Below are 15540 nucleotides of genomic sequence, written 5' to 3'. Positions count from 1 at the left end.
ACACTTAAGCTCGCTTATTTCGCCTGTTGTGAGTTGATAATGGTACAGCACGGGCAGTGGGCCATCTGGTACCTTACTGAACAGTAGGGCCAACAGTGCATCTCCTGAACTAATGAGATTTAAGGATCAAGAAAGAAACAGGAATGACTAAGGCAGGTGAATTAGAGTAAAATCAGGGTCAGAAGGAAAGAAAGATTGGATTAAGTGAGAAAAAAGGAAAAGTTTTTATTAAATTACATTTTTGAAACCTCCAATAGCAGTTGACTGTATGCAGTTTAGGAAGGATATATTGACCTTGGAGAGTGTGCAGTAGATTTACCAGATACCCGAATGCCAAAGCTTACATTGTGAAGAGAAATTACAAAATTCGGGTTGGATTCCCTGGAATTTAGAAGTTTAAGGGATAGAATATAGAACATAGAACATTACAGCGCAGTACAGGCCCTTCGGCCCACGATGCTGCGCCGACCTGTGAAACCACTCTAAAGCCCATTTACACTATTCCCTTATCGTCCATATGTCTATCCAATGACCATTTGAATGCCCTGAGTGTTGGCGAGTCCACTACTGTTGCAGGCAGGGCATTCCACGCCCTTACTACTCTCTGAGTAAAGAACCTACCTCTGACATCTGTCTTATATCTATCTCCTCTCAATTTAAAGCTATGTCCCCTCGTGCTAGACATCACCATCCGAGGAAAAAGGCTCTCATTGTCCACCCTAACCAATCCTCTGATCATCTTGTATGCCTCAATTAAGTCACCTCTTAACCTTCTTCTCTCTAACGAAAACAGCCTCCAGTCCCTCAGCCTTTCCTCCTAAGATCTTCCCTCCATACCAGGCAACATTCTGGTAAATCTCCTCTGCACCCTTTCCAATGCTTCCACATCCTTCCTATAATGCGGCGACCAGAATTGCACGCAATACTCCAAATGCGGCCACACCAGAGTTTTGTACAGCTGCAACATGACCTCATGGCTCCGAAACTCAATCCCTGTACCAATAAAAGCTAACACACCGTACGCCTTCTTAACAACCCTCTCAACCTGGGTGGCAACTTTCAGGGATCTATGTACATGGACACAGAGATCTCTCTGCTCATCCACACTGCCAAGAATCTTACCATTAGCCCAGTACTCTGTCTTCCTGTTATTCCTTCCAAAACGAATCATCTCACACTTTTCTGCATTAAACTCCATTTGCCACCTCTCAGCCCAGCGCTGCAGCTTATCTATGTCCCTCTGTAACTTGTAACATCCTTGCGCACTGTCCACAACTCCACCGACTTTAGTGACATCTGCAAATTTACTCACATCCTTCTACGCCCTCCTCCAGGTCATTTATAAAAATGACAAACAGCAGTGGCCCCAAAACAGATCCTTGTGGTACACCACTAGTAACTGGACTCCAGTCTGAACATTTCCCATCAACCACCACCCTTTGTCTTCTTCCAGCTAGCCAATTTCTGATCCAAACTGCTAAATCTCCCTGAATCCCATGCCTCCGAATTTTCTGCAGTAGCCTACCGTGGGGAACCTTATTAAACGCTTTACTGAAATCCATATACACCACATCAATTGCTTTACCCTCATCCACCTGTTTGGTCACCTTCTCAAAGAACTCTAAGGTTTGTGAGGCACGACCTACCCTTCACAAAACCGTGTTGACTATCTCTAATCAAATTATTTCTTTCCAGATGATTATACATCCCATCTCTTATAAACCTTTCCAAGATTTTGCCCACAACAGAAGTAAGGCTCACTGGTCTATAGTTACCGGGGTTGTCTCTACTCCCCTTCTTGAACAAGGGAACAACATTTGCTATCCTCCAGTCTTCTGGCACTATTCCTGTAGACAAAGATGACTTAAAAATCAACGCCAAAGGCTCAGCAATCTCCTCCCTAGCTTCCCAGAGAATCCTAGGATAAATCCCATCCGGCCCAGGGGACTTACCTATTTTCACACTTTCCAGAATTGCTAACACCTCTTTATGAACCTCAAGCCCTTCTAGTCTAGTAATTTGGATTACAGAATATAAAAGGGGTAAATAGGAAGAAGCAATTTCCACTGGTTAGGGAATGTAGCCCAGCCTTTCAGGATTGAAGTTAGGAAACACTACTACTCAAAGTTTGGAACTCTTCTATAAATAGTAGTTGGTGGTAGGTCAGTTGTTAATTTAAATCTTGAGATAGATTTCTATAATTTAGTTAACCAAGTAAATGAAGAGATATTTGATAAAGTGTCTATATGGCATTCAGTCATATATCAACCTTGATTTCATTAAATGGCAGAACAGGGTTGAGGGACTAAATGACCTACTCTTCCTATGCTTCTATTCCGGGAAGAGATTGAACAATTTGCATTGTTCCTTTTCTGGGCCAGAGAGACTGATTAATATTGCATTACGAAATATCACAATGTGAAAAAGGTGCTTGTGCTGTTCGGTTTCAGCCCTAATATTCTGGAGCACGTTTAATATGCAACTAATGTGCAAATCCAGTGTACTCTGAAAAATTATGCTCTTTTTGTGGTGCAAATGGCAAAATTATGTAAATCGATTAGTGAAATCTAGAGACATGGACCTCTTAAACACTTACATTTATTAGCCAATTGGTAACAGTGCATGTTGTTAACATGTTATTTTTCCAGCAATATTGGGTCTGTTATATTCCATTTGGTAACAAATTGGACTTGCTCCCAGCCAGCCATCATGAGAATTTGGCGTGTTATTTACACGGCTCAGAAACCGAAATAAGAATTCACTTTACTGGGCAGGATTTCAATTTAGCTTATTTTGCAAATTATCATATGCAATTCTTAGTACTGCACATAATGTAAATCCTCAGTGCACTATATCCATGACATAAGTTTGTCAACCTCTATGCAGGGGTGTGTGGCCGGTGGTCAATGTTGGTGTTATCTTTGGCACTGTTCTTTGTTTTCTGTAGTGGATAGGTCAGAACTTGGGTATGAAGAGAAGTCCTTTTAAGTCAATTTCTCAGTAACTTTTCCTCACAATTTTGTTAAGCAGCTCAGTGTGTTCTGGCTAAATGCATATAACTATGTGGGCCATATGAATGTTACGGCTCTGCTGTTGTGTGCAATGGTAGTAGAAATGGAGACTGCATCCGGAGGGGGGAGGGGATTAAAGGTTCAATCAATAGCCCATAAACTGAACTTATTTAACTTTTATAATGAACAACTTGCATTCTAAACTCTTTCCCTTATAGCAAATACAGTTATTTAGTCTTACGACCTTTCCTTAGAGCATTGCTCTGAAAGGTTTGAATAAAGGACAATATAGCACAGGAACAGGCCCTACAGCCCTCCTAGCCTATACCGGTCATGATACCAACCTTTGCCAAAACCCCAGCACTTCCTAGTGCAGTATCCCTCTATACCCATCCTATCCATGTATTTGTCAAGATGCCTTTTGAACGCCGTTAATATATCTGTTTCCACAACCTACCCTGGCAACACATTCCAGGCACACGCCACCCTCTGTGTAAAATAAAAAAAAAAAAAAAAAAAAACCTGCCTCGCACATCTCCCCTAAACGTTGCCCCACGGACCTTAAACCTATGCCCTCTGGTGACTGAACCCTCCACCCTGGGGAAGAGTGCCTGCCCATCCACTCTATCCATGCCCCTCATAATCTTGTAGACCTCTATCAGGTCACCCCTCATGCTCGTGCTTTAGTAATTGTTACCCTACCTCATATTTCACTGGATTAAACGTCAAGTGCTCAAGGCTTCATTCCGTTGGAAAATCAAACTCTTTTCATATTTTCTGCATTGGTCTCACTTTCTTGGTTCGACTTAAATAGCTGACAATCTAATGGGAACGGTTTTCTCAGCAGGCACCAGCTATAGGCAAAAATTCACACCTGTGTGCTCACTCAGCAGATTGAAGTCCCAGAATTGTGTGCGTAAGTGATGTTAAGTAGGACCCTTGGCTGGTTTTTGTCCTTGTTATTTCCTCTCTTTGCTTGAGTGCTCTTATTTCAGCCCCAACTCATGTCAGATAACTCAGCTGGTAGAGTGGGTGGGACAGGTTCTGTGGTGGTTGCTGGGACAAGAGGAAGGTAAAGCAAAGCTTGCATGGCAGTGGAGAGTCAAATATCCTGAGTGGCCAGAGCAGCAGGATTAAGTCTGCCTGATGCCGTACAGTGTGATGAATGCTAGATCAAGTTTGAAAGCTTTTTTTTACACCTCCTGTCCTGGAATCATTGTTGCAAATAGTTCTGGGAGGGGAGATGAGATAGGGATACTGTCTCTATTATTGAATGCTATTTAGAATGATTGAAATAAATTATCATCGGAAATTTACCCAGCTAAAGAAAGTTGCTGAGCAAATGCAGGGCTATGTTCTTTTAAGCTGATGTAGCAGTGCTGTGCACATTGGCTCTCCAACTTGCTGGCTGATGTGACAGGATGCACCTTCTTGCCAGCAGAGGGAGATGCTGTGTAGAAGTCAGCAATTTCCCTTCAAGGAGGGTGAGTGAGGCCGACATATAGAGCATCTCTAGAAAAGAGAAGAGGACGGCATGGTGGCATAGTGGTTAGCACTGCTGCCTCACAGCACTAGGGACCCAGGTTCATTACCGAGGTTGAAGGAGGTGATGGGAAAAGGGCAAGAAGAAATGCAAAGGGGAACAGGCTGACATGGAAGGTGTAAGTGAGAGGGAGTGCCAGAAAAATAAATGAATTTAAATTACATGGAATAGGCAAATGTCTCACATTTAACATTGGTGGGGCATAAACAAATTCATTGTTATAGTAGCTCCACATGATGAACATGCAAAGGATGGAGTTCAGTTTATCAAAAGTAACGTAACGTTAGCTGGCATAATGTTACTCAATTCGCCAGCTACATGTACAGCGCCAATAGAATATCAACGCTGCTTTTATATGTGGTAGATATACCCTGTATGAACATATGAGCTTGAGATCCGCCATGTCAAAGTATTTTGCAAACATTTAGAACCAGGTTAAAAGCAAGAGGTCACAAAAGAATATCAGTCCATCTGAAATATTTTGCTTGTTGAGAATAGAAGAAATATTTCTCCTTTAAGGATGTTGCATTGTGGTTAATGCCCCTATTTATTTTATTTTTACAATCCTAAATCAGTGCATAAGATTATTTCTGGATAGGGAGCAGAAGAAATTAATGTTTGAATATTGTAAATTTGGTATTTCTCCTCAAGTGACTGCAAACATCTCAACTACTAATGCCCTGACTTAGATCAGTAATTCAAGGTTTTGAACCTGTCAACCCGAGTTCTGTATTGAATGTCATCACGGTAACATACGGTAGCTTTATGACTGCTTTATAAAAGACGAGCTGTTCCAAAGGGTGAGAATGTTTAAATTGAACTGTGAGCACAGGACCAGATAATGCAGCTACAAAGTTAATAAGCCTCAGGTGAGATTTCAGATGCAACATTTCCAGATGGATACGAGCCCGGGCGCACACCGATGGATACACCTGATTATATGGATCGGACTCCCAGTAAAAGTAGTTGATGCTGTCAGCTGATTGCCTCAGAAGGTGCTCAGTAAACATCTAGTTAGAGAAGCGAGGGCATTGTTGGAAAATGAGTAGACAAAGATGGTCAGTAGCTTCTTTGCTGGGATGTTGAAAATGTTAGCTGTGAAGACAGCCTGTCAATTTGTATGTATAGATAGCTAATGAGGAATTTAACAACTATCCATTGGGATAATTAAGACTTTTCCTTAAGGCGATGGGAGTAAATGGAGCAGAGTCCATCATAGAATTGTTACAACACTAGAAACTATTTGACCTGTTGTATCCCAGCCAGGTCTCTGCAAATGCAACCCTGGGAGCTCCACTCTCAGCCCTTTTCCGACAGCCCTGCAATTTTGTTTTGTTTTCAGGTGCATAGCAAATTCCCTTTTGAAAGCCACGATTGAATCTGCCTCTACCACACCCTCACTCAGGCGCTGGCTTCCAGAATTGAAACACTCGCTGATTAATTAAATTGTACATGATCAGTGAAGAAATGTGCTGTGAAGCATTTACTTGTTATGAGCTTTAGTATGTTTTAATTTGACCGTTTGTGTCATCATTCTAGTTGGGTTCTGTAAATATGCACAAGCCTGCACTTCATTAATTAAGTCTGATAATTAAAGTTATAGTTTTATCTTCTAGTACCTTTAAACAATAAAATTCCCATATACTGATCTGTCGCTTTCAAACATGTTTTTTTATATTTCTTTCAATGACAGCTATATCGGTCGCTTAAATTATTTACATTGCCTCTGGTGCTCTAGTTGTATGTTTTAGTTGTTAGTTCTTTGGTGGGGGTACGTTTTGTTGCCTCAAAAATATAATTGACATCCTTTCACTCCCTCACTGAAAAATGAGAAACAGCTGCAGTTGCCAATGTAACGTCTTGTTACAGGTATTTAAAAATGAAATGGACAAAAGTAAAATTGGATCCATGGAAGCTTCAGACTTTGTTTGAAGTTAACGGAGAGTGTGATTTTAATCTTTGTTACATTTTCGAGCAAAACTCAAAAGCAATTTTGGACACGATCTACCAGCCATGTTGAGCACGAGCAAGAGCGCAATGCGACCAGTAGATCCCGTGAGAGTCCTCCTTCCCGGCAGCCTTTATGCCTCGCGTGATATAACTAAGTTCCGCATGGAGTCGGAATCAGAATCCCACCCAAAAGGGGCTTGATCAAATGGTGAGCGCCTAGATAGGTTTTAAACCTCCTTAAGCAAGCTTACCTGGGATCTACTTGCCTCCCCATGGTGTCCTCAACCGGTCGCCGTTCAGTACTGGTCCTCAGAAACGTGGACCAGGTGGAATGCCACCTTGGGGATCTCCCGGGCCATCGGGGCCTACTTTCACAATGGCAGCCCGATCTCGAAGTTCAGCTCCCCAGTGCTGAAAAAAATTCCAAATGTGGGCTAAACCTGTGAGAACCTCCCCAGCACCCAAAAAAGTGACCAAGTGTCATTGAATAGCGAAGGGGAATTCACAGGCACAGCCGGTTGGAAACTCTCTGCAAAACCCGCCATAAACAAACATAAAAATGTTTCCGTTAAATTCTGCCCTATGTGTCAAAATGCTTCCCTAACAGAATGGATGGTGTTAATTAATATAAATGAAATGATAATTTTTTCAAGTATGGCTAGTCGAAAGATATTTATTTATTCTCTCTCTCTTTTTCTTTCCCATTTGTGGATTGGACCCTGGCATGTTTATTCAGATCAAGTAACCTCAAACTTACTCTTCCCATATGATTTTACAGCCATTTCTTATCGCATGCAGGCAATCCCTTTAGGTTTTTTTGACATAAAAAAAATTTCAGCCTGAAAAATACAAATTAACCACAAACATTAGTCTGTTGCAGCTTATGTCAGTACAAGTTTTTGCCCACCCCTTTAGGTAACCATTGCCTAGCAAGGGCCGGCAAGCAAGCTACTGTCAAGGTACTGCTTAAGCCACTGTAGCTGGTTTATAGGAGGTCCGAAAGCATCTCCAGGTAACATGACAGCCAAGAAGAAAACTTCTAGCGTGGGAATAAATGTGCATTCACATGCTACCTGGCATTGCACATTGATGCAGCAGATTTCAGTACTGAGGTCTCCTAAAGCCTCAGTTCAGGCAGAATGTCATACCAACCAGAAGGTTCCAGGTTCGATTCCTTGTCAGTGCTGAGTTACCTCACCTGGATAGCATACAGTTCCTAAATTGCCCTGCTCCAGATAGACTGATTTTTAATTATATTTTCTACAACTTTAGAGACTAAGATTCCATCCTGTTCTGGAACAAGCTTATATTTAACTTCAGTAAAACTGAGGCAGCACACAGATTGATCCATTGGTGTTTATGATCATTTATTGGTCATGTAGTGGTGCGTGGACTGTCCTGCATCAGCCTTGTTTGAAACACATACTTTGCCTCACTTGAGTCACTTGCAACATAGCAAACACTTTCGGCAACATCAGTCCACTCGGATGAGTGCAATAAATAGGCCAATCCAGATTTTTACAAACTGAACACAATTTGAAAATAAACTCCCAACAGTTTGGACTCCAGTAAGTTTTTCTGCTTTGTACAGAATTTAAGAAAAAGTAGCTGTGTTGATAAACTAATGGCAATAAAATAGGCAATGCAAGAAGAACCCTTCAACTTAAATCCCGGCAACTCAGTGGTAACAAGAAACTTAAATAGATTTCAAGCAGGAAATACACTTAAGTTCTTGTCAACAAATGGGATTCAGGGCTAATATAAATGCACCAAGGAATATGCTGTGGATGGGGAGATGGGGAAAGCAGTGTTGGTGCAGATGAGATCGACAAAGGTCTTCTGCTTTAAACTGTTGCCACATCTATATCTTCCTTGATGTGGATTTTAACAGGTCTTTCAGCTTGTTTGGCCCCTTGTTCGCACTGGAACCAATCACTGTTTGTCGATGTACCATTTGTCAATGTTCTCTGTTGATTATTCTTTTGTCTACTATGTACGTATTGTGTATGTTCCCTCGGCCGCAGAAAAATACTTTTCACTGTACTTCCGTACATGTGACAAATCAAATCAGAAATGTGTCAACTGTAGCATTTTACTCCATTTAAAATAAGTATGAACACCAGTTCTGGTACCCATAAAATTAATGAGGTTTATTCTACTGTTCCAAGTTGAAGGGAGCTGCATCCCTCTTCTAGTTGCCTTCTTCAATTACCTTGGGTCTCATTCAAGGAGGTGCAAAATGTGAAAATGAACATTTCCTTCCAATTACATTCTACCAGATGGGTTTGTAAATGAAGCAGTCCATGTCCAAATGCAGCAAGACCTGGACAATATCCAGGCTTGGGCTGGCAAGTGGCAAGTTATATTCGCGCTACACAAGGGTCAGGCAATGACCATCTCCTACATTATTGGATTGGATTGGATTTGTTTATTGTCACGTGTACCGAGGTACAGTGAAAAGTATTTTTCTACGAGCAGCTCAACAGATCATTAAGTACATGAGAAGAAAAGGGAATAAAAGAAAATACATAATAGGGCAACGCAACATATACAATGTAACTACATAAGCACTGGCATCGGATGAAGCATACAGGGTGTAGTGTTAATGAGGTCAGTCCATAAGAGGATCATTTAGGAGTCTGGTGACAGTGGGGAAGAAGCTGTTTTTGAGTCTGTTTGTGCGTGTTCTCAGGCTTCTGTATCTTCTGCCCGATGGAAGAAGTTGGAAGAGTGAGTAAGCCGGGTGGGAGGGATCTTTGATTATGCTGCTCCTTTTGCCCAGGCAGTGGGAGGTGTAGATGGAGTCAATGGATGGGAGGCAGGTTTGTGTGATGGACTGGGCGGTGTTCACGACTCTCTGAAGTTTCTTGCGGTTCTGGGCCGAGCAGTTGCCATACCAGGCTGTGATGCGGCCAGATAGGATGCTTTCTATGGTGCATCTGTAAAAGTTGGTAATGGTTGATGTGGACATGCCGAATTTCCTGAGTTTCCTGAGGAAGTATAGGCGCGGTTGTGCTTTCGTGGTGGTAGCGTCGACGTGGGTGGACCAGGTCAGATTTTTGGAGATGTACACCCATAGGAATTTGAAACTGCTAGCCATCTCCACCTTGGCCCCGTTGATGCTGACAGGGGTGTGTACAGTACTTTGCTTCCTGAAGTCAATTACCAGCTCTTTAGTTTTGTTGGCATTGAGGGAGAGATTGTTGTCACTACACCACTCCACTAGATTCTCTATCTCCCTCCTGTATTCGGACTCATCGTTATTCGAGATCCAGCCCACTATGGTCGTATTGTCAGCAAACTTGTAGATGGAGTTGGAACCAAATTTTGCCACGCAGTCGTGTGTGTACAGGGAGTAGAGTAGGGGGCTAAGTACGCAGCCTTGCGGGGCGCCGGTGTTGAGGACTATTGTGGAGGAGGTGTTGTTGTTCATTCTTACTGATTGTGGTCTGTTGGTCAGAAAATCGAGGATCCAGTTGCAGAGTGGGGAGCCAAGTCCTAGGTTTTGGAGCTTTGATATGAGCTTGGCTGGGATTATGGTGTTGAAGGCGGAGCTGTATGTCAATAAATAGGAGTCTAATGTAGGAGTCCTTGTTTTCGAGATGCTCTAGGGATGAGTGTAGGGCCAGGGAAATGGTGTCTGATGTGGACCGGTTGCAGCGGTATGCGAATTGCAGTGGATTAGAGGATCCAACCAACGCCCTTTGACAGTCAAAGCCATTACCATCGCTGAATCTCCCATAATCAACATTCTGGGGATACCATTGATCAGAAACTGAACTGGACTAACCATATTAATACTGTGGCTACCTGGGCAGGTTAAGGGCTAGGAATTCTACGGCGAGTAACTAACCTGAACCACCCAAAGCCTGTCCACTATCTACAGTGCACAAGTCAGGAGTGTAATGGAAAACTCTCCAGTTGCCAGGATGAGTGCAGCTCCAACAACATTCAAGAATCTCAACACCATCCAGGACAAAGCAGCCCGCTTGATTGCTCCCCTTCCACAAACATTAAAACCCTCCATCACCGACAAACAGTGGCAGCAGTGTGTACCACTGCAGTAGCTCATCAAGGTTCCTTAGACAGCACCTTCCAAACCCATGACCACTACCATCCAGAAGGTCAAGAGCAGCAGATACCTGGGAGCCTCACCACCTGGAGGTTCCCTTCCAAGTCACTCACCACCCTGACTTGGAAATATATTACTGTTCCTTCACTGTTGCTGGGATAACATCCTGGAACTCCCTCCCTAACAGCAAAGTTGGTGTACCTACACCTCGAGGACTGCAGCGGTTCAAGAAAGCAACTCACCACCTTCTAAAGGACAACTAGGAATGGGCAATAAATACTCTCCTTACCAGCAACACCCACATCTCGTACATGAATAAAAATTTATAAAGTACCCTGATCCAGCCTTCTCTCTCCACCCCCCCCCCCCCCCCCCCAATTTCCTTTGAACCACAAGAGCTATATCTAATTCTTTCTTGAAATTACACAACGTTTTGGCCTCAACTACCTTTTGTGGCAGTGAATTCCACATATTCACCATTCTCTGGGTACGTAACGTGCAGATGCAACTCATTCCTACAATTGTATATAAGCTCTTAAAGTTTAATGCAAAACTTCTGTTATTCAGCAAACATGTATGAAAATGGAATTCTGATTGTAATGCAACACTATCAGCCTGATTATTTTATTACAGGTAAAGTCAAAGACTGTGGCACAATGTGTTGAATACTACTACACTTGGAAAAAGGTCTTGCGATTAGGTCGAAAGCACAGGACCCGCCTTGCCGAAATAGAAGCAGAGAGAATGGTAAGAAGTAATCTGAATATGAAAGAGCAAATGCTGGTCACATTTGATTAGATTTTAAGACACAGTGCCAACTGCTTCTTTTCAATATAAGCATTTATTGGTTGATTAATATATGGCAGTTAATAGAAGAAAATGTATGTTAATTTAAAATAAAGACAGGACACTGAAAATGTACAACGGCAAAATACTGTGATGCTGGAAATCAGAAATAGAAACTGGAAATGCTCAGCAGGTCATTTAATATCTGACTGCGGAGCATTTTCTGTTTAAATTACTGAAATTGTACAGTCTGTTTAGTCTTTAACAATGAGGGAATATCACTGGACCAGCAATCCGAAGGACTAGGCAAAATCTCTGGGGACTCGTGCTCAAATCACGCTAAGGCATCTGGAATTAAAGCTTGTCTAATATTGATCATGAAATCATTGTTGATTGTCATTACAACACATCTGGTTCACTAATGTCCTTTTAGGGAAGGAAATCTGTCAACTTCATCTGCCAACATGTGACTCCAGACCCACAGCAATGTGATAGACTCTTAATTGCCCTCTGAAATAGCCTAGCAATCCATTCAGTTGTTTCAAACTCTACAGAAAAAGTCAAAAAGGAATGAAACCGGACAGACCACCCGGCTTTGACGAGGCACTGGAAATGACGATGGCAAACCCAGCTCTGTCAGCCCTGCAAAGTACTCCTTACTAACATCTCTGGGCATTTGCCAAAATTGGGACATCTGTCACGCATAACTCAAGCATACTCCCAAATCATATCTCACTGTGAATGCCCCAGACTCCACCACTACCAGCTCCGGATATGTCCTGTCCCACCAGAAGTGGCAGCACATGGTATACAGTGGGTTGCCCTGTGGGTCCTAAGCATTAACTCTGGACCCCAGGAAATTTCATGACATCAGTTTTTAGGCAAGGAAACCTACTGCCCCCCCCCCCCCCCCCCAACCCCAGCTGATGAATCAGTTCTCCGCCATGCTGAACACCAATTGGAAGAAGAACTGAGGATGGCAAGGGCACAGAATGTGCTCTGGGTGGGGGACTTTAATGTCCATCGGCAGGAATAGCTCGATAGTACCACTACTTACTGAGCTGGCTGATCCTAAAGGACATACCTGCTCGACTGGGTCTGCGGCAGGTGGTGAGACATCCAATGAGGGAAAATTTCATCCTCACCTGTCTTAGATGCACTTATCCAAGACAGTGACTACCATACAGTCCTTGTGGAGACACAGTCCTTGTGGAGACAAAGTCCTGTCATTACATTGCGGTTAGCCTATGTCATGTTATGTGGTACTATCATCATGTTAAATGGGATAGCTTTTGAACAGACCCAGTAATCCATGAGGCACTAATGGGCCATCAGCAACAGAAGAATTGTATTCAACTGCAATCTGTAACCTCATGGCCCAGCAAACACCCCAGTCTACCATTACCATCAGATGAAGGATCAGCCCTGGTTCAATGAAGAGTGCAGGAGAGCATGCCAGAAGCAGCACCAAAAAATGAGGTGCCAACCTGATGAAGCTACAACACCGGAATACATGCATGCAAACAGTGGAAGCAACATGCGATAGACAGAGCCACGCGATCCCACAACAAACGATCAAATGTAGCAGTCCTGCTATAACATCCAGTCCCCAATTGCCACCCCATCAGTCTATTCCTCATCATCAGCAAAATGATAGGCGGTGACATCAACAGTGCTAATAAGTGGCACTTCACCTGATCATTGATACTCAGTGTGGATTTTGCCAGGACCACTCAACCCCTGACCTCATTACAGCCTTGAACCAAACTTGGACAAAAGAGCTGAACTTGAGCTGAGGTAAGAGCGACTGCCATTTGCAACAAGGCAGTATTTGAACAAGTAGGGCATCAAGGAGCCCTCGCAAAACTGAAGTCAGTCGGAATCGGGGTAAAGTTTCCACTGGTTGGAGTTATACCTAGCACAAAGGAAGTTGGTTGTTGGAAGTTGACCATCTCAGTCATAGAATCATAGAATTTACAGTGTAGAAGGAGGCCATTCGGCCCATCGAGTCTGCACCGGCCCTTGGGAAGAGCACCCTACCTAAGCCCACACCTCCACCCTATCCCAGTAACCCCACTTAACCTTTTTGGACACTCAGGACATAGAACATAGAACATTACAGCGCAGTACAGGCCTGCACATCTTTGGGCTGTGGGTGGAAACCTGAGCACCCGGAGGAAACCCACGCAGTCACTGGGAGAATGTGCAGACTCCGCACAGACCGTGACCCAAGCCGGGAATCGAACATGGGACACTTGAGCTGTGAAGCAATAATGCTAACCACTGTCCTACCGTGCTGCCCTTTATGCCAATGTCCTGGGACATTGCTGTTGCTGCAGGGGTTCCTCAGGGTAGTGCGCTAAGCCCAACCATCTTTAGCTGCTTCATCAATGACCTTCCCTCCATCATAAGGTTGGAAGTGGGGGTGTTCAGACATGACTGCATAATTTTCCACACTGTTTGTAACTCCTCTGATATTAAATCAGTCTCTATCCGTATGCATCAAGACCTGCACAATATTCAAGCTTCGGCTGATGTGTGGCATGAATGTTACTTGCCAAGGATGGCACGGTGGCGCAGTGGTTAGCACTGCTGCCTACAGCCCTGAAGACCCGGGTTTGATCCCAGCCCCGGGTCACTGCCTGTGTGGAGTTTTCACATTCTCTCCGTGTCTGCGTGGGTTTCACCCCCACAACCCAAAAGATGAGCAGGGTAGGTAGACTGGACACACTAAATTGCCCCTTATTTTTTTTTAAATGAATGTTACTTGCCACTTAAGTGCCAGGCAATGACCATCTCCAACAAGAGAGAATCAAACCATTAATCCATGACATTCAATTCATTGCTGAATCCCCTACTGTCAATACGCAGGGAGTTACCAGTGATTGGAAACTGAGCTGGGACCAGATCAGAGACTGGGAATTCTAACTCTCCAAAGCCTATCCACCACGTCCATGGCACAAGTCAGGGATGTGATGGAATACTCTCCACTTGCCTGGAATGAGTGCGGCCCCAACAACATTCAAGAAGCTTGACACCAGCCAGGACTAAGCAGCCTGTTTGATTGACACCCCATCCACCACCTTAAATATTTACTTCCTTCACCACCTATTGATAGTGGCAGCATTGTGTGCCATTCTACGAGATGCATTTCAGCAACTCACCAAAGCTGATGTTTTCGTTAACTTTTCCTTGTTTATAAAACTATTTTGGAGAAAGCAAAAGATTAGAATACTGAGTGAAAATTTACATTACTTTGTTTGATAAATCTGTATAAAGTTTTCATCAGATTGCTTGGTATATATGGTTTCACTTGTGCATTTGTTTTACTGTAACACTTTTAACAACACCGCTTGTTTTATTGCCCTTAATAAGTGGATTCATTGCCTCGACCCCATGCCAAGCCATTTAAGTGTTAGTGCTGCACTGATCCATTAACAGTAATCATGTGTCGTATATAACACTGTAGCTGCATTTTAGTTTGATCAAATCCCAGGTTCTTTGTGCCTCTAACTATTAGTGAGAGTCACTGATCAGATCGGATATAAGTTAATAAAGAAAGGTGGACTATTCACATTTAAATGCTGGATTCTTTATTGAGTTAATTATGTGCCAATTATGTCTTTTCACCATTGCAGTCTGCTCAATGTTAATGGATATCTGCATTATATGTTTGAGATTGAGGAAATTATGTATTTTATAATTATTTAATGTTTGAGTTGACACAGAGGGTTATTAAAAATGTTTGTAAGACCAGAATTTGTTAGAGGCATATCTACGGCGCACTCTGTAACTGTTTCTGAGAATGAGTGATTCAGGATGTTACTTATGCCATGGTAAAAGGGTCCCACTCACCCACTTTGCCATGAGACTCGGCTTCAGAGTGAGAATTCTGCCTTCTCACGCCCCCCCCCTCCTCCTCCACAAAATCATTGTGCAATTTGTTGGATTAAGGTTACCCGGTTCTTGTTGCAGACTGAACCATAATGGCACTGGTGACCTGTCGGTGGAGGACTTTCATTTTTGTTCGGCGATCGATTTCCTTGAACAAAGATATCTTTTTATTGAGCTTTGCCAATTTATTTAGCTAGTGCAAAAATAATTATATTTTGTACCAACTAGCTGGCCAAAAGGTTTCCTGCTAAATGGAATTGAATTTTAAAAAGCCATTTAATACT

At 43.0% G+C, this 15540-nt stretch overlaps 1 protein-coding gene across 10 annotated transcripts in view; it reads left to right on the top strand.

Moving 5' to 3' along the window:
* Positions 1 to 15540, top strand: part of LOC140425573 (transcriptional-regulating factor 1) — a 322969-nt gene that overhangs the window by 283718 nt on the left and 23711 nt on the right. For all 10 annotated transcript variants that reach the window (XM_072510059.1, XM_072510041.1, XM_072510032.1 and 7 more), the window contains one exon: positions 11210 to 11323. In XM_072510059.1, coding sequence (XP_072366160.1) covers positions 11210 to 11323 — 114 coding nt within the window. The remainder of the gene's footprint in view (positions 1 to 11209; positions 11324 to 15540) is intronic.

This window comes from Scyliorhinus torazame, chromosome 1, assembly GCF_047496885.1.
Source record: "Scyliorhinus torazame isolate Kashiwa2021f chromosome 1, sScyTor2.1, whole genome shotgun sequence".
Taxonomy (NCBI): Eukaryota; Metazoa; Chordata; class Chondrichthyes; order Carcharhiniformes; family Scyliorhinidae; genus Scyliorhinus; species Scyliorhinus torazame.
Note: the sequence above shows the minus strand (reverse complement) of the source record. Positions and strands in the feature narration are given on the sequence as shown.